The 20,727-nt window shown below is 41.1% G+C and overlaps 1 protein-coding gene across 1 annotated transcript in view; it reads left to right on the top strand.

Annotated features, from left to right (window-relative positions):
• Nucleotides 1–20,727, top strand: part of ttn.1 (titin, tandem duplicate 1) — a 141,287-nt gene that overhangs the window by 93,221 nt on the left and 27,339 nt on the right. Inside the window, 7 exon segments of the mRNA XM_042764516.1 lie at nucleotides 14–604; nucleotides 703–807; nucleotides 945–1,142; nucleotides 1,236–1,532; nucleotides 1,639–2,226; nucleotides 2,346–2,648; nucleotides 3,570–20,726. Of these exon segments, the coding sequence (XP_042620450.1) occupies nucleotides 14–604; nucleotides 703–807; nucleotides 945–1,142; nucleotides 1,236–1,532; nucleotides 1,639–2,226; nucleotides 2,346–2,648; nucleotides 3,570–20,726 (19,239 nt within the window).

The following is a 20,727-nucleotide window of genomic DNA, read 5'->3' as shown; positions in this document are numbered from 1 at the left end:
TATATTATTATAGTTCCTCCAAGCTGTGACTTGCGAGAGTTGCCTAACTTGAACTATATTGCAAAAGAAGGAAGCACCGTTCGTCTCAAGATTCCTATTATTGGAAAGCCTGTCCCTGTTGTCACATGGAAGAAGGGAGAGGATGAAAATCTCACAGACACAGGAAGAGTGTGTGTAGAATCAACGGCAGTAAACACAACTCTTCTGATATGCGACTGCCAAAGGACAGATGCCTCAAAATACACCATCACTCTTCGCAATGCTGCTGGAACAAAAGAGTCCACAATTTTTGTCAGAGTTGTTGGCAAACCAGGAATTCCAGCAGCACCAATAAAGTTCAAGGAAGTGACTGCAGATGGTGCAACCTTAAAATGGGGTGTTCCAAAAGATGATGGTGGATCAGAAATTACAAACTACATTCTTGAGAAACGTGATTCCATTACTAACATGTGGGTTACTGTGTCTTCATCTGTGGACACAAACACTTTCAGAGTGACTGGTCTCCATGAGGGAACTGAATACATCTTTAGGGTTAGTGCAGAAAACAAATATGGAATTGGTGAGGGCCTCAAATCAGAGCCTATGGTTGCCAAGCATCCATTCAGTGAGTGGAGTTTCAGTCATTTATTGTCAATATAGTTTAGATACTATAGGCATCAAAGTGTGAAAATCTCACTTTCTTACTAATGATTATTTCATCAGATGTTCCAGATTCACCTCCACCCCCTCAAGTCATGAGTATGTGTCATGATTCAGCAACTCTTGCATGGTTTGATCCAAGGAAAACTGGAGGCTCACCAATCACAGGTACAGAAATAATTAAATTAATATAAGACAATAAATTTTAATTGCTTTTTCATTTAAATATAGTTAGGAGTGAAACAATACCAAGACAATTAAATATCTCTCTTTTTTTTTTTTTTTTTTTTTTTTTTTGCTTACAGGTTACCATGTTGAATTCAAGGAAAGGAACAGCATGTTATGGAAAAGAGCAAACCCAACTGCTTTGAAGATGAGAGATTTCAAAGTGACAGGCTTAACAGAGGGTCTAGAATATGAGTTCAGAGTTATGGCTATTAATTTGGCTGGTGTTGGTAGACCAAGTCCTGCCACTGAGCCAATGGTTGCATTGGATGCAATTGGTATGTAAATACTTGAGTCTCATATAATTCCCCCATTATACACCCCACTTAGAGTAAGGTTCATTTTTAATAACTGAACATATATCATTACAGATGCACCCGGCAAACCTGATGTAATAAGCATCACTAGAAGCACTGTAACACTTCAGTGGACTGAGCCTCAATATGATGGTGGACACAAGCTTACAGGTTACATTGTTGAGAGACGTGATCTCCCGGCCAAGATCTGGGTGAAGGCTAATACAGTAAATGTTGTGGACTGTGCATATACTGTAGCAGACTTGCAAGAGGGTTGCAAGTATGAATTTAGAATCAGAGCAAAGAATGCAGCTGGAGCAATAAGTCCACCCTCTGAACAAACTGATACCCTTGTGTGCACGGATGAATATGGTAAGACTGGTTTACTCTTTCTAGTTAATACATCTTGAATAAATGACATACCATATCATCTAATCTAGAAAATTGTTGTGCTGAATAGTTTGTTATTATTTTGCAGCGGCACCAAACATTATAATTGATCCAACAGTCAAGGAGGGGCTAACTGTCAGGGCTGGAGATACTATTGTAATTACTGCAACAAGTATTCTGGGCAAACCTCAGCCAACCTCTGTGTGGTCAAAGGGTGGAAAGTATTTCAAGCCATCAGATGTGTGCCAGATAGAAACTACACTATCTTCTTCTACTCTTTCTATCAAGTATGCAAGTAGGAAGGATTCGGGAGAGTACACAATTACAGCAAGTAACCCTTTTGGTGTGAAAGAAGAAATTGTGAAGGTAACAATTTTGGATGTTCCTGGTCTACCAGGGCCAATTGAAGCAAGTGGAATTTCATCTGAAAAGGTCACTTTGACATGGACACCGCCTCATGAGGATGGGGGGTCTCCAATTAAATACTACACTTTGGAGAAAAGAGAAACAAGCCGTCTCCTTTGGACCATTCTAGCTGAAAAGGTTATTGACTGCCACTTTGTTGCCAATAAGCTTATCCAGGGAAATGAGTACATCTTCAGAGTTTCTGCTGTCAACAGTTCTGGAGCTGGTGATGCTTCCCATTCTGAACCAGTGAAAATGGTGGATAGCTATGGTACGTTTTTTTTAAAAAAAAACTTACTCTCTCATATTATTTCCATACTGTTCCTTTGTGTGATGCTACATAGCTGGATATGTATATGAAATTCTCAAGAGACATGTTACTTATTTCAGGTCCCCCTGGTCCGCCAGCTAAACCAGAAATTGAAAATGTTTGTGGAAATTCTGTTACCATTGCTTGGAAAAGACCAGCTGATGATGGTGGAAGTGATATAATAGGCTACATGGTTGAGAGGAAGGAAAAGAAGGGCATGAGATGGACTCGAGCTTCAAAGAAAACAATTGCTGACCTCCACTTTGAAGTGAAAGGGCTAAAAGAAGGAAATGAATATGAATTCAGAGTAACTGCTGAGAATAAGGCTGGTTTTGGTGAGCCAAGTGATCCTTCAATGCCAGTGAGGACAAAGCTTGTTGCAGGTAAGTAAAGTGATTATTTAAAGGGGTCATATGACATTGCTTAAAAGAACATTATTTTGTTTATTTGGTGTAATGCAATATTTATGTGGTTTAAGGTTCAAAAAACAATTATTTTCCACATAATGTAGAGACAAAACTAATAAAACCCATTACAAACGAGGCATTTGTTGCATCCAGTGGGGACATAATTACTGATTATGATGACTTATACTGTCTTTTTATGCCTTGTGTTGCGTATCGCACTGCGTAAACATAAAACCAAGTCCACATCTACTATACAAGAAACTACAAAAAATCAGCGCTACAATAAACTCATCAAAAAACTCTTTTAAATCATCAGTGGCAAATTCTTTGAATATGAAAATGTACTTATAGACTGTGAGTCAGAAGCTCCAGACTGCCCTTGCAAAGTTGGACACCAGCATTGTAGGCTACTCATTGTAGTCCTCGTCCTCCGTAAAAAGCACTGTACACATCTGAATATTTGGGTTAAACTGTTCCGGAACAGTGTTATACAGTAAATACAACTTAACCACTGATTTCTAGTTGTGTCCTCTTTTGAAAGGCCAAACAAAGAAGTTTCACTTTCACAACGAAACACACAGCATCTCCACAACATGGTGGCAGTGGTAACAGCGAGAATAAAAGTTACGCCTTCTTTCTTTGCGTGAACATTTGGGCTGTGTTATGCAAATCTTCAAACAACGTGACATAGACATGTGGGGACCTGTAAGAATAAGCCGTTTTAGGTAGGCGTGGTTGACTCTTAACTTTTATAAAGAATCGCTCTTTGGATTTGAGACTTTAGTCTTTGCAACTTTACAGATCTTCTTTATGTACCAAGAGCTTGTAACATGTGACCCCTTTAATATTTGATATGATAGCAAAGATTGTCCTAACATAAATGTTATCAATTTTCAGATGTACCTGGTCCTCCAGTCAACCCAAGAGTCACTGACACAACAAAAACCACAGCTGAATTGCACTGGGGCAAACCGCTTAGTGATGGTGGAATGGAAGTTACAGGATACTTTATTGAGCACAAAAAGGAGGGAGAAGAAGAATGGGTGAAAGATACAGCTACGCCTTTGAGGATCACAGAGTTTGTTGTCCCCAGTTTGCAAGCTGGAGTGAAGTATCATTTTAGAATTAGTGCAATGAATGCAATGGGTGTTAGTGAACCAGCACAAACAGCGGATCTTGTTGAAATTGTGGAACGTGAAGAAATCCCTGATTTAGAGCTAGATGTAGAACTCAGAAGAACATTAGTTATTAGGTCAGGTGCTTCTATTCGTTTATTTATTCCTATTAAAGGACGCCCAACCCCTACAGTGACTTGGACAAAAGAGGACTCACCATTGAAAACTCGCGCAATCATTGACAGTACCGAATCATACACCCTGTTGGTCATTCCTGACTGTAATAGATGTGATGCAGGGAAATATGATTTAACATTAGAGAATAATGCTGGAAAGAAGACTGCTTCTGTGGTTGTAAGGGTTTTGGACTCCCCTGCTCCTCCTCTCAATCTGAAACCCAAAGCAATTGACAAAGAGAGTATCACATTGGAATGGGAAATGCCTCTTATTGATGGAGGTGCTAAAATTACCAATTACATCATTGAGAAGAGAGAGTCTACTCGCAAGGCATATACTGCTGTGATCACAAAATGTGAGACATGTTCCATCAGAGTTTCTGATCTGGCAGAGGGTTTAGAATATTATTTCAGAGTTTCTGCTGAAAATGAGTATGGCATTGGTGAAGCAGTTGAAACCCCAGACCCAATCAGAGTATCTCAAGCACCAACTCCACCAGAAAATGTCACTTTTACGGATGTCACAAAGCACACAGTTAGTCTTGTATGGACTAAACCAAAACATGATGGTGGAAGTAGGGTTACTGGGTACGTAATTGAAGCACAAAAGAAAGGAACAGACCAGTGGGCCCATGTGACAACTGTAAAGACACTGGACTTTACTATAAAAAATCTTAATGAAAATGAAGAGTACATATTCCGTGTAATGGCGGTGAACAGTTCTGGTCGAAGCCGTCCTCGTGTAAGCAAGCCTATTGTTATCAAAGAACAAAGTTCAGAACCAGAATTTGATCTCCGTGGTGTGTGTCAGAAGACAGTTATTGCCAAGGCTGGTGAAGATATAAAGGTTGAGGTGCCTGTTTCTGGACGTCCTAAACCTACAGTTTCCTGGCAGAAAGACAATCAAGCCCTCAAATTAACACAAAGGACAATGATTGAAAATACCTCTACCTCAACTATTTTGATCATAAATGAATGTTTAAGGAGTGACAGTGGAATATACTTAATGACAGGAAAGAACATTGTGGGCTCTGTTACAGATAGCATCACAGTAAAAGTACATGATTTGCCTGGACCACCAAAGGGACCAATTAAACTGGACAAAATATCTTGTACTTTCATTGAGTTCTCATGGGAAGCTCCTGAAAATGATGGCGGTGTACCAATCAATAACTATATAGTAGAAATGAGGGAAACTACTAGCCAGACATGGGTAGAACTCTCCTCATTGATTATTCGTACAACATTTAAAGCAACTCGTTTAACAACAGGAACTGAATATCAATTCCGTGTCAAGGCCAAAAACAGATATGGTACAGGTCCTCCATTAATGTCAGAGGCAGTGGTTGCTGCATATCCATTTAAGGTACCTGGGCCACCTGGAACACCCAAAGTTGTCACTTTCACTAAGGATACAATGACAATTGGTTGGAATGAACCTGTTTCTGATGGTGGAAGTGAGGTCATTGGTTACCACGTTGAAAGGAAAGAGAGGAACAGTATTGTTTGGCACAGAATTAGCAAGGCACTTGTGATTGGAAATCTGTTCAAATCCGCAGGACTAGAGGATGGTGTGGCATATGAATTCCGTGTGATTGCTGAAAACATAGCTGGAATAGGAAAACCAAGCAAAGCTTCTGAACCAATGCTTGCTCTTGATCCAGTGGATCCACCTGGTCAACCTGTCCCAATCCATGTGTCCAAAAATGCCATCACTATTCAATGGACAAAGCCAGAGTATGATGGTGGATTCAAGATTACTGGCTATACTGTTGAAAAGAGAGATCTTCCAGCTGGGCGCTGGATTAGAGCTAACTTTACAAATATCATTGAAACCACTTTCACTATTAGTGGTCTAACGCAAGATGAATCTTATGAATTCCGTGTACTTGCAAGAAATTCAGCTGGGGCTGTTAGTAACCCATCAGACCCATCAGATCCAATTATTTGCAAAGATGACATTGAAGAACCAAGGATAATGGTTGATGCTAAATTTAAAGATATTGTCCTTGTCAAAGCTGGAGAGGTGTTCAAACTTGAAGCTGATGTTGCAGGCCAGCCATTACCATCTATGGTTTGGACGAAAGATGGAAAGGATGTTGAAAACACATCCAAACTACAGATCAAAATGACAGAACTTACAGCATTCTTGATCAACAAGGATTCTGTCAGAAGGGATGGTGGTGAATTTATTCTGACAGCAACAAATGTTGGTGGTTTTGCTAAGCATGTTTTCAATGTAAAGGTTCTTGACAGACCAGGACCACCTAAGGGACCTCTGACAGTTTCCGATATTTCAGCTGAAAAATGTGTGCTAACATGGAATCCGCCTTCAGATGATGGTGGTGCAAACATCGAACATTATGTTATTGAAAAACGTGAGTCAAGCAGACTTGCTTGGACAAATGTGGCATCAGAATTGCAGGTTAATCAGTACCAAGTGACAAAACTGCTCAAAGGAAATGAATACATTTTCAGAGTTATGGCTGTTAACAAGTATGGTGTTGGAGAACCACTTGAGTCTGAAGCAATAATTGCAGAAAATCCATATGTACGACCAGATCCTCCACAAACACCCGAGATAACAGCGGTCACTAAGGATTCAGTAGTCCTGTGTTGGGGTGCACCTGCTAGTAATGGTGGAAGTGAAATCACCAACTATCTTATTGAGAAAAGAGACAGGATAAGTTTGCGTTGGGTTAAATGCAACAAGAGAAATGTTACTGACTTGCATTTCAAGGTGTCTGCTCTTGTTCCAAGCCATGAATATGAATTCAGAGTTTTTGCTGAAAATGCAGCAGGAATAAGTGACCCAAGTCCTTCGTCACCATTTGTCAAGGCCACAGATGCTCTTTTCAAACCAGGTCCTCCTGGCAACCCAAGAATCCTGGACACAACAAGTTCTGCCATCACACTTGCATGGAATAAACCAGTTTATGATGGTGGTTCTGAAATTACTGGCTATATTCTTGAGACCCGTCTCCCTGAAACGGAAGAGGATGAATGGACAATTGTCTCCCCTAAAGATGGTGTAAAGGGGACATCATTTACAATTACGAATCTTAAAGAAAATCAGGAATACAAAATTAATGTGTCAGCCGTAAACAGCGAGGGTATTGGAGAAGCAGCACCTGTACCAGGTTCACCTAAAGCCGAGGAACGACTCATACCACCAGAGGCTGACCTTGATGCTGAACTTCGTAAGATAGTGAACATCAGAGCATGCAATACACTAAGACTTTTTGTGCCAATTAGAGGTAGACCAACACCAGAGGCCAATTGGTCAAGAGAGAATGATGAACCTTTAGACAGAGCTACCATTGAAACAACATCATCTTTTACATCACTGGTTATTGCCAATGTGAATAGATTTGACAGTGGCAAATACAATTTGACTGTAGAAAACAGCTCTGGAACAAAGACAGTCTCTGTAATAGTTAGAGTTCTAGATACACCTGGAGCACCACAAAACTTAAAAATAAACCAGGTCACAAAAGAATCTGTTTCACTGGTTTGGGATCCTCCACTTAATGATGGTGGCACAAAAATTAAGAATTATATTGTTGAGAAGCGTGAGGCTACAAGAAAAGCATATGCTACAGTAAATGCCAATTGCCACAAAACTACTTACACAGTTGACCAGCTCCAAGAAGGATGCAACTACTATTTCAGAGTTCTGGCAGAAAATGAATATGGCATTGGTCTCCCTATGGAGACTGGTGAATCTGTTAAAGTGTCCGAGAAGCCACTTCCCCCTGGCAAAATTACACTTCAGGATGTTACAAAGACAAGTGTGACATTATCATGGGAAAAGCCTGGACATGATGGAGGAAGCAGAGTGGTTGCATATGTTGTAGAGATGCAGAGCAAAGGGAGTGAAAAATGGACACAAGCTGTGATTGTCAAGGTACCCGAAGCAGTTATTACTGGGCTTGTACCTGGTGAAGAGTATATGTTCCGTGTTTCTGCAAGGAATGAAAAGGGAACCAGTGATCCTCGTCAAATTGGTGTGCCTGTGATTGCCAAGGACCTTGTAATTGCTCCATCTGCTAAGCTGTTGTTCTCCACATTCAGTGTCCTGGCAGGAGAGGATTTGACAATTGATATTCCATATAATGCTCGTCCCAAAGCTACCATTTCATGGCTAAAGGAAGCAGTTCCACTTAAACGAACAAGCAGAGTTAATTTTTCCTCTACGGATACACAGCTGAATATAGTCATCAAGGAGGCATGCAGAGATGATGTTGGCCAGTATAGTATTAAACTATCAAATACAGCTGGTGAGACAAAATTAGACATTAGAATTGTCGTTCTTGACAAACCTGGTCCACCAACAGGCCCTGTTAATGTTGATGAAGTAACATCTGACAGTGTTACCATTTCTTGGAAGCCACCAGAGTATGATGGGGGCTGCACTATTAATAATTACATAGTAGAAAAGAGGGACACATCCACAACTAATTGGCAGATTGTAGCAGCAAATCTAGCAAGAACTCAAATTAAGGCAGGAAGACTGAAGGCAGGCTCTGAATATCAATTTAGAATTACAGCAGAGAACAGATATGGCAAAAGTCCTCTACTTGTGTCTGAATGTGTTGTTGCACAGTATCCGTACAAACTACCGGGCCCTCCTGGAACACCTTTCTTGCAGTCTTCCACAAAAGATAGTATGGTGATAGTGTGGAATGAACCTGTCAATGATGGTGGAAGCACAGTCTTAGGATATCACCTTGAGCGAAAAGAGAGAAATAGCATACTTTGGATGAAACTAAACAAAAGCATAATCCAAGACACAACTTTCAAGACAACAGGTCTTGAAGAAGGCATGGAATATGAATTCAGAGTTTATGCTGAAAACATTGTTGGCATTGGGAAGGCTAGTAAGATATCAGAGGGCTGTACTGCCAGAGATCCTTGTGATCCTCCTGGAACACCAGAAGCAGTTGTAATCACAAAGAATTCTATTACAATTGCATGGACCAAGCCAGAGTATGATGGTGGAAGCAAAGTCACTGGATATATTGTAGAAAAGAAAGAACTGCCTTCAGGACGCTGGATGAAAGCAAACTTCACCAATGTCATAGAGACTGAGTATACTGCAACAGGTCTTACCGAGGATGAGAAATATGAGTTCCGTGTCATTGCAAGAAATGCTGCTGGAGTTTTCAGTGATCCTTCATATAGTACTGGCCCTATCATGGCAAAGGATGAGATTGAACCACCGCGTATCAGCATAGATCCAGAGTACACTCAAACAATTGTTGTAAATGCAGGAGACAACTTCAAGATTGATGCAGATATTCATGGAAAACCAACACCATCAATATGTTGGATAAAGGGTGAGCAGGAACTTGGAAACACCATGTTTCGTGAAATTAAAAGCACAGATAACTATGCCTGTTTGAGTGTTAAGGAGGCCAAACTTGAAGATGGAGGTCAGTATACTCTACTGCTGAAAAATCCAGGAGGAGAGAAATCTGTACAAGTTAGTATTTGTGTCCTAGATAAGCCTGGACTACCAGAGGGACCCATTTCTATTACAGGTGTAACCAGTGAGCAATGCTGCCTTTCTTGGAAACCACCTAAACAAGACGGTGGCAGCAAGATCACTCATTATATTGTTGAAAAAAGAGAGACTAGCAGATTACTTTGGACAGTTGTTGAACCAAAAGTCCAAGCTCTATACCTTAAAATAGTGAAACTCCTGGAAGGAAATGAATATGTTTTCAGAATTTTACCAGTAAACAAATTTGGTGTTGGTGAGCCTCTTCAATCAAGTGCAGTTGTTATCAAGAATCCATTTACACCTCCAGATGCACCAAAAGGAGTGGAAGTCTCTAATGTCAAGAAAGATTCAATGGTCATAACCTGGGAGGTCCCAACAAATGATGGAGGTACTCCTATCACTGGTTATATTATTGAAAAACATGACAAGGAAGGCATTAGATGGACCAGATGCAACATGAAAACAGTTACTAACCTCACATTTAAAGTTGCTGGACTCCTGGAGAACCACCTCTATGAATTCAGAGTTTCTGCTGAGAATGCTGCTGGAGTTAGTGAGGCGAGTTCTGCAACTGTATTCTATAAAGCCCTGGATCCTGTATTCAAGCCAGGTCCACCACATAATCCAAAAGTATTAGACATGACCAAATCATCTGTTGTACTTGCATGGGGAAAGCCTATTTATGATGGTGGCTGTGAAATCCAGGGATATATTGTTGAAGCATGTGAATCAAAAGCAGCCACAGAGGAGATAAAGACTCCAGGAGAAGAAGGAAAGGCAGTTGCAGATGAATGGACAATGTGCTCTCCACCAACAGGTGTTAAACTGACACGCTTTAATGTAGAAAATCTGAAAGAAAAGCAGGAATATAAATTCAGGGTGTGTGCCATTAACAAGGTTGGTGTTGGGGAGCATGCTGATGTCGCAGGGCCCATTCTGCCAGAGGACAAAACTGAGGAACCAGATCTTGATATTGATGCTGAGTTTAGAAAGCTTGTACGTATTAAAGCAGGAGGTTCTCTTAGGATGTTCATCCCTTTTAAAGGAAGACCAACACCACGAATCAAATGGGAAAAAGATGGTGGGCAGATTAAGGAAACAGCACATACTGAGACCACCAGCAGTCACACCTCTCTTGTGATTGATAAAGTAAACAGGGCAGACAGTGGTAAATATACTGTTACTGCAGAAAACTCTGCTGGTGCAAAATCTGAAACAATTATTGTGAAAGTCCTTGACACACCAAGCGCTCCAATCAACTTCAAAGTTAAAGAAATTTCAAAAGAATCTGTTACTCTTACATGGGAGCCTCCAAGTTTAGACGGTGGAGCAAAGATCAAAAATTACATTGTTGAAAAACGTGAGAGCACAAGAAAAACATTCTCTGCTGTTGTCACAAACTGCCACAAACTCTCTTGGAAAGTTGAACCACTTCAAGAAGGCTGCAGTTACTATTTCAGAGTGCTTGCAGAAAATGAACATGGTATAGGGCTACCTGCGGATATCACAGATCCTTTGAAGGTTTCAGAGGTGCCACAATGTCCTGGAAAATTAAGTGTTGTAGATGTTACTAAAACAAGTGTGTCTCTTTCTTGGGAGAGGCCAGTTCATGATGGTGGCAGTAGAATTACTCAATACCTTGTAGAAATGCAGGTCAAGGGTAATGATAAATGGTCTGGATGTGCCAATGTAAAAACACTGGAAGCTGTAATCAGTAATTTGAACCCTGGAGAAGAGTACACTTTCAGAGTAATTGCTATCAATGACAAAGGAAAGAGTGACCCAAGAACACTTGCTGTCCCCGTGCAAGCAAAGGACCTTGTCTTTGGGCCTGATGTAAGACCTGCATTTAGCAACTACAGTGTTCTTGTCAAAAAGGACCTTCAAGTTGAAATCCCAGTTTCTGGTCGTCCAAAGCCAAAAGTCACATGGACAAAGGATGGTGCAGCCCTCAAATTCACAACAAGGGTTAACATTTCAAATACAGCACACAGCACTGTTCTTAGCATCAAAGAAGCAGCAAGAGAAGACGGTGGAATGTATGGAATAAATGTGTCCAATGTTGTTGGTCAAAAGGATGCAACCATTGAAATCATCACTCTTGATAAACCTGGACCACCAACTGGCCCTGTGCGATTTGATGAGATAACTGTTTCAAGCATCACATTGTCATGGGATCCTCCAAAGTATACTGGCGGTTGCCCAGTTTCAAATTATATTGTGCAAAAAAGAGATACAACTTCTACAACATGGGAGAATGTTGCAATTTCATTAGCAAGAACAAAATTAAAAGTAATACGACTAAAGACTGGTGCTGAATATCAATTCAGAATCATTGCTCAGAACAGGTATGGCAAGAGCTATGCTCTGGACTCTTCGACTGTTGTTGCTCAGTATCCATATAGAGAACCAGGACCACCAGGAACTCCATTTGTATCGTCCCTATCAAAGGATCATATGGTTGTTGAATGGAATGAGCCAGTTTCAGATGGGGGCAGCAGCATTATTGGATATCATCTTGAAAGGAAAGAGAGAAACAGCATTCTTTGGACAAAGATAAATAAGACACTGATTCAAGAAACAAAATTCAAAACCAGTCCTTTAGAGGAAGGTGTTGAATATGAGTTCAGAGTATATGCTGAAAATATCGTTGGCACTGGCAGATGCAGCAAAATCTCAGAGGGCTTTGTTGCTCGTGATCCATGTGATCCTCCTGGAACCCCAGAAGCTGTCCATGTGACTAAAAATTCAATAACTATCCAATGGACAAAGCCAGAGTATGATGGTGGAAGTGTTATCACTGGTTATACTGTTGAGAAACGTGATCTTCCTGAAGGACGCTGGATGAAAGCAAGTTTCACAAATGTTATTGAGACCAATTTTACTGTCACTGGGCTGACAGAAGGTGCCAAGTATGACTTCAGGGTAATTGCAAAGAATGCAGTTGGCACTATCAGCAAACCATCATACAACAGTGGACCTATTGCTGCATTGGATGAGGTAGAGCCACCAAAGTTCTCGATTGACCCAGAATACACTCAGACTCTAATTGTGAATGCAGGAGATGCATTCAAACTTGATGTTGATGTCCATGGTAAGCCACTTCCTGCAATCCAGTGGTTTAAGAATGACAAGGAGCTTGAAAACACAATTAGATGTGATATCAAGAACACTGACAACAGAGCACTGATTATAGTAAAAGATGCAGTCAGACAAGATGGTGGAAACTACACTCTTCAGCTCACTAATGTTGCTGGATCTCAGACCGTTCAATTCCCTGTGAAAGTACTTGATAAACCAGGTCCACCAGAAGGGCCTCTTCATGTCACAGGCGTGTCCAGTGATAAATGCACACTGATATGGCGTGCTCCACTAGATGATGGAGGAAACACTATTACTCATTACATTATTGAGAGACGTGAGACAAGTCGACTTGCTTGGACTGTGGTCTGTAATGATTGCAAAACTACAACATACAAAGTGACAAAGCTCCTGGAAGGTAATGAATATATATTCCGTGTCATGGCTGCAAACAGTTATGGTATTGGTGAGCCATTTGAAGCACCATCTGTAATAATGAAAGATCCATTTATTCACCCTGGATCACCACAAATTATTGAGGTAACAAATATTGCAAAGGACTCTATGACTATTTGCTGGAGTGCTCCAGATAATGATGGCGGAAGTGAAATTCTTGGATACATTATTGAGAAGAGAGACAGATCTGGAATTAGATGGACAAGATGCAACAGACAAAAAGTAACTGATGTATGCTTCAGAGTGCATGGCCTAATTGAGGATCATGAGTATGAATTCAGAGTGTCAGCTGAAAATGCAGCCGGAATTGGAGAACCAAGCTTGCCAACTTCATACTACAAGGCTTGTGATCCCAAGTACAAACCTGGCCCACCTATGCATGCACATGTTGTTGATACCACCAAGACTTCAGTTACAGTGGCATGGGGAAAACCCCTTAATGATGGAGGATGTGCAATTCAAGGATATATTGTAGAGATCTGCAAAGCTGAAGAGGAAGAATGGACTATGTGCACTCCCCCTACTGGCTTACGTGTCAACAAATTTGAAATCACTAAGCTAACAGAACAACAAGAATATAAGATTCAAATATGTGCCATCAATAAATTAGGTGTTGGAGAACCTGCAGTTATTCCAGGAACTGCCAAGCCTGAGGACAAGCTGGAGACCCCTGAAATTCACCTCGATTCAGAGCTAAGGAAAGGCATTGTTGTTCGTGCTGGGGGATCAGTAAGAATCAATGTACCATTCAAAGGTAGACCAATACCAGATATCAAATGGACTAAAGATGAAGATGAACTGTCAGAAAAGACGGTGCTTGAAAAGGGTCTTAACTTCACCCAGCTTTCAATTGACTCCTGTGATAGAAGGGATTCTGGAAAATACACAGTTACTCTACAGAACAGCAGTTCCTCCTCCTAATAATTTGCTGCTAAAAAAGTGTTAGATACACCTGGAGCACCACTAAACCTTGTAGTTAAGGATATCAAGAAGGACTCTGTTACACTTGTTTGGGAACCACCACTTATTGATGGAGGTGCAAAGATCAAGAATTATATTGTTGACAAGCGTGAATCCACAAGAAAGGCCTATGCAAATATAACAACCAAGTGCAGCAAAACAATGTATAAGGTGGAAAATCTTGCAGAGGGGGCCATGTATTATTTCAGAGTAATGGCTGAAAATGAATATGGTGTTGGTTTGCCAGTTGAAACAAAAACTGCTTCAAAGGCATCTGAAGTACCTCAGCCAGTTGGAAAGGTGATGCTGACTGATGTAACAAAAGTAAGTGCATCTCTGGCCTGGGAAAAGCCGGAGTATGATGGAGGTAGTAGGATTGGGGGCTACCTGATTGAAATGCAACCAAAAGGTACTGAAAAATGGGATGTAGCAGCAAATGTAAAAACATGTGAAGGAACAGTCACTGGACTGACTGGTGGTCAGGAATATTTGTTCCGTGTTTTGGCGTACAATGAGAAAGGCAAAGGTGAGCCAAAGCCCCTTGCTGCTCCAGTTATTGCCAATGACCTCACAATTGAACCAAGCCTAAAGTTGCAGTTCAACACATATAGTGTCAAATCTGGAAAGGATTTTAAACTTGAAATACCTATTTTTGGACGTCCAAAACCAAAGATCACTTGGTCAAAGGATGGACAGTCACTTAAAGTAACATCCAGAGTTACTACTTCCAGCACACCAACATCCACAATCCTGCAGATTACTGAAGCCTGTAAAGATGACCTTGGAAAGTATACAGTTACTGCAACAAACAGTGTTTGTGCAGTTAAAGAAGATATCAGTATCATAATCCTGGATAAACCTGGTCCACCCACAGGACCAATAAAAGTGAATGAAGTGAGCAACAATTCTGTTTCCATCTCATGGGAACCTCCGGAGTATACAGGAGGCTGCCAAGTAAAGCATTATATTGCTGAAAAGCGAGACACCACTGAAACTACTTGGCAAGTTGTTGCTGGATTAGTTGCCAGGACATCCCTCAAAATTACCAAGCTGAAAACAGGTTCTGAGTATCAGTTTAGAGTCATTGCTGAGAACAGATATGGTAAGGGTGCTCCTTTGGATTCAAAGACCATTGTTGTGCAGTATCCTTACAAACCACCTGGGCCACCTGGTACTCCATATGTGAAATCTGCCACCAAGGATCAAATGATAATTGAGTGGAATGAACCAGTCAGTGATGGTGGCAGTTCAGTAATTGGATATCATCTTGAGAGCAAAGAAAGAACAAGTATTCTATGGACAAAACTAAACAAAACCCTTATTACTGATACTGTTTTCAAAATATGCAATCTTGAAGAAGGCATTGGATATGAATTCAGGGTATATGCTGAAAACATTGTTGGTATTGGCAGAGCAAGCAAAGTTTCAGAAAGCTTTGTTGCCCGTGACCCATGTGATCCACCTGGAACACCCGAGGCTGTTGCAATATCAAAGGACCACATTAGGATTCAGTGGACAAAGCCTCAATATGATGGTGGCAGCAAAGTGACTGGATATATTGTTGAGAGAAGAGATTTGCCTGAGGGCCGATGGATGAGGGCAAATTTTACCAATGTAATTGAGACAGAATTTACAATCACAGGCTTAACGGTAAACAATCAGTATGAATTTAGAGTAATTGCAAGAAATGCAGTGGGTGTCTTCAGTGAGCCTTCAGACAGCACTGGACCAATTACTTCTACAGATGAAATTGAACCTCCTAGTGTTTCAATGGATCCTAAGTATAAAGATGTCATTGTTCTCAGTGCTGGAGACAACTTAGTTTTGGATGCAGATATACACGGTAAACCCACACCTGATATTCAGTGGCTAAAAGAAGGAAAAGAAATGGATAAGACATTGCGTATTGAAGTAAGAAGTACACAAAAATATGCTTCAATTACAATAAAAGATTGTACAAGATTGGATGGTGGACACTATGACCTTGTATTAAGTAACAGTGGTGGAACAAAAACAATTCCAATAACAGTAAAAGTTCTTGACAGACCAGGTCCACCAACCGGACCACTACGAGTGACTGGTGTCATGTCTGACAAATGTCATCTGTCATGGTCTGAGCCCTCTCAGAATGGTGGAGCTAATATTTCTCATTACATCCTTGAGAAAAGGGAAACTAGCAGACTATCATGGACTGTTGTTGATTCTAACATTTCTACTGTGAATTATAATGTGACCAAGCTCCTGCCAGGCGATGAGTATATCTTTAGAGTTATGGCTGTCAACAAATATGGCATTGGTGAACCTCTGGAATCTGAGGCAATTATTGCACGAAATCCATACAAGCCACCAAGTGTGCCATCAACACCAGAAGCAAATGAGATAACAAAGGATTCAATAACTCTATCGTGGAATGCCCCAGAGAGCAATGGTGGAGCAGAAATTACAGGTTATCACTTAGAGAAGCGTGACAAAGATGGTGTGAGGTGGACAAAATGCAACCGACAGAAGCTGGCCAATCTGCATTTCAAAGTAACTGGTCTGTCGGAGGGACATTTCTATGAGTTCCGTGTTTCTGCTGAAAATGAAGCTGGTGTGGGAGAATTTAGTGACCTGTCTCTGTTTTATAGAGCAATAAATGCCACAACTCCCCCAAGTCCACCTCATCATCCTAAAGTGACAGATCACACAAGCTCATCTGTCTCTCTGTCTTGGGGAAAACCTGCTACAGATGGTGGTGCATATGTTAAAGGTTATATTGTTGAAATGAAAGAGGTTTCTTCAGAAGAATGGATCGTATGCACACCTCCAGCTGGTATTCAAGCAACACGCCTCACAGTTGAAAACCTGAAGGAAAATGCTGAATATAATTTCCGTGTTTGTGCAATTAATTCTGAAGGAGTTGGTGAGCCTGCTGATGTTCATGGATTGGTGACTGCATCTGAAAAGATTGAAGCACCTGAGATTGAACTTGATGCTGACCTCAGAAAAGTTGTTTCTGTTCGTGCAGGAGGATCCCTTCGTCTTTTTATTACAATTAGAGGTCGACCTGAGCCATCCATCAAATGGGAAAAGGAGGATGGGACTCTAACTGAGCATGCTCAGATTGAGTCCACCAGTTCATACACCATGCTTGTAATTGACAATGTCAATAGATTTGACAGTGGAAAATATGTCTTGACTCTTGAGAACAAGAGCGGCACAAAATCTGCATTTGTTAATGTTAGGGTGCTTGATACACCAAGTTCTCCACAAAAGTTTGAAGTGAAAGATGTAAAAAAAGATTCAGTGACTCTCTGTTGGGACCCACCGCTTACAAATGGTGGGGCTAAAATAACCAATTATGTGGTTGAGAAGCGAGAATCTACAAGAAAAGCTTATACAACTGTCACAAGCAACTGCACACAGACTTCCTTTAAAGTTGATGAACTGCAGGAAGGAGGCATTTTCTACTTCCGCGTATGTGCTGTTAATGAGTATGGCTTTGGCGTGATGGCAGAAACAAAAAATCCTATTAAGGTTGCACAGGTACCTATGCCTCCAGGAAAAGTATCTCTCATGGATGTCACAAAGAATAGTGTTACACTTACTTGGGTTAAGCCTTTCCACGATGGAGGCAGTAAAATCATCTGCTACAATGTAGAGATGCAACCCAAGAGTAGTGACAAATGGGGTGTAAGCTGCACAGCTAAGGTTCCAGAGGCTACTGTGAGCAACCTCACGCTTGGTGAAACATACTCATTCAGGGTTATTGCATTGAATGAGAAGGGCAAGAGTGAGCCTCAAGAACTTGGTGTACCTGTTGTAGCTAAAGATATTGAGATTGAACCCTCTGTTCATCTGCTGTTCAATACATACAGTGTTAAGTCTGGAGATGATCTTACTGTGGAAGTTCCTGTGAGAGGCAGGCCTAAGCCAGTTGTCTCTTGGAAGAAGGATGGCCTTCCTTTGAGGCAAACAACCTCCCTTTCAATTGTCAACACTATGGTGTCAAGCAAAATCATCATTAAAGAAGCTGCTATTGAGCATGTTGGTAAATATGAAATCGGTCTTGCTAATACAGCAGGCACAAAGTCCACAGATATTGCCATTATTGTTCTTGATAAACCTGGGCCACCAGCTTCAGTGAAGGTTGATGCTGTGACTTCTGACAGTATTACATTGTCATGGGCCCCTCCAGAATATGATGGTGGATGCTCCATCAACAACTACATTGTTGAGAAGAGAGATACTAACACAACAGAGTGGCAGATTGTTTCAACTAATGTCGCCAGAACCTCAGTCAAAGTACCACGATTGACACAGGGTTCTGAGTACCAGTTCCGCATCTATGCAGTGAATCGCTATGGAAAGGGTAAGCCAATTGACTCTCCAGGAATTACTGCAGAGTACACATTCAAGCAGCCTGGGCCACCTTCTACACCCCGTGTAGCTCATGCCACCAAGGTGTTCATGCTTGTCACATGGAATGAGCCAGTTAATGATGGTGGTAGCACAGTCCTTGGCTATCATTTAGAACGCAAGGAAAGAAGCAGTATTCTTTGGACAAAGGTTAACAGGACAATTATCAAGGATACTGAGTTCAAAGTAACTGGCATTGAGGAAGGTATGACGTATGAATTCCGTGTCTATGCTGAAAATATTGCTGGAATTGGTAAAGCAAGCAAAGCCAGTGAGCCCATAGCTGCACGAGATCCTTGTGATCCTCCTGGTCAGCCTGTGGTAACTAGCATTACCAAATCCTCTGTATCTCTTTCTTGGACCAAGCCTGAGTATGATGGTGGAGCCAAAGTTACTGGCTACATAATTGAACGTAGAGATCTCCCAGAGGGTCGCTGGATAAGATGCAATTTTACCAATGTTATAGAGACTTGTTTTGATGTTACTGGCCTAACATTGGATGAGAAATATGATTTCCGTGTCATCGCAAAGAATGCTGCGGGACTATTCAGTGAGCCATCTGACAACACTGGTCCTATTACAGTTAAAGATAATGTAGATCCACCACGTATTATGATGGATGTCAAGTTCAAGGATGTTGTGGTAGTAAAAGCTGGGGATACCCTGAAGATTAATGCCGACATTGCAGGGCGCCCTCTTCCAGCTGCATCTTGGTTAAAGGATGGACGTGAAATTGAACAGAAGGCAAGAATTCAGATGACTGGAACAGATACTAGTACTATGATAGTAATTAAAGACTGCAAAAGGAGTGATTCTGGACAGTACGCTTTGACTTTAAAGAATATTGCAGGAAGTGTTACGACACCAGTAAACTGTGTTATTCTGGACAAACCAGGACCTTCAGCAGGACCACTATCAGTAACAGGCCTCACAGCAGAGGAATGCACATTGTCATGGGGACCACCACAAGAAATTGGTGGCTCTGAAATAACACATTATGTTGTTCAGAAACGAGAGACCAGTCGATTGGCATGGACACTTGTACATGGAGAGGTCAAAACCATAACATTCAAGGTCACTAAGCTCTTAAAAGGAAATGAGTACATATTCAGAGTATTAGCTGTCAACAAGTTTGGACTTGGTGAAGCCCTTGAAAGTGAAATTGTCAAGGTCACTGAACCATACACTATCCCTGCAGCTCCAACAAATGTTGAAATTAAAAGTGTGACCAGTGAGGAAATGAAGCTAACTTGGGCAAAGCCTGCATCTGATGGAGGCAGCGAGATCCTTGGATATGTAATTGAAAGGCGAGAGAAATCTGGTCTTCACTGGGTCCGTGTGAACAGGGAACTTTTGAAAGACTTAACAGCTGTTATATCAAAAGTAAGAAGAGGATGTGAGTATGAGTTTAGAGTTTATGCTGAAAATGCAGCAGGCTTGAGTCCAGCCAGTGACCCATCTCCTTCAGCAAGGACAGAGGATGAACTTTTGGTACCATCCCCACCAACCAAACCTAAGATTCTGGATCATACCAAGAATTCTATTACTATTGCCTGGAAAAAGCCATTATCTGATGGTGGTGTACAGATCCTTGGATATAGTGTAGAATATAAGAAATCTGAGGATGAGGAATGGATTGTGGCTATTCAGATGACAAAAAGCAATGAATTCACAGTTTCTGGTCTTACAAATGATGTAGAGTATGTATTTGCTGTTAAAGCAATCAACAAAGTTGGTGTCAGTGAACAATCTCCTGTCTCTGAGCCACAGTCAGCAACAGAGAGAAAAGAGGAACCTGTATTTGACATTGATATTGAAATGCGAAAAACTTTAATTGTCAAGCATGGTAATTCATTTACTTTGACGGCTCCATTTAAAGGAAAGCCAGTACCTTCAGTTATATGGAATAAAGAGGAGGTTGATCTCAAAGCAAGGGCAAGCATAGAAACAACAGAAACATGCACATCTATTACTATTGAGAAAGCAACAAGAAATGACTCTGGACAATACATTGTTACCTTGGACAATGGTGTTGGAACAGCATCTTTGCCAATGGTGGTCAAAGTCCTTGATACCCCTGGACCACCAACCAATGTGAAAATTACAGAAGTCACAAAAGATTCTGCAACAGTTACTTGGGAACCTCCAGAGAATGATGGAGGAGATGCTGTTAAGGCTTATCATGTTGAGAAACGTGAAGCAAGCAAAAAGGCCTGGGTATGTGTAACAAGCAACTGTCACAGTCTGACATACAAGGTTGAAGACTTGCAAGAAGGTGCAATTTACTACTTTAGAGTTGCTGGAGAAAATGAGTTTGGAACAGGTGTACCTGTTGAAACTAAAGATGGAACCAAGATTACAGG

This window comes from Cyprinus carpio, chromosome A9 (assembly GCF_018340385.1).
Source record: "Cyprinus carpio isolate SPL01 chromosome A9, ASM1834038v1, whole genome shotgun sequence".
Taxonomy (NCBI): domain Eukaryota; kingdom Metazoa; phylum Chordata; class Actinopteri; order Cypriniformes; family Cyprinidae; genus Cyprinus; species Cyprinus carpio.
This window is presented reverse-complemented; position numbering and strand designations above follow the sequence as displayed.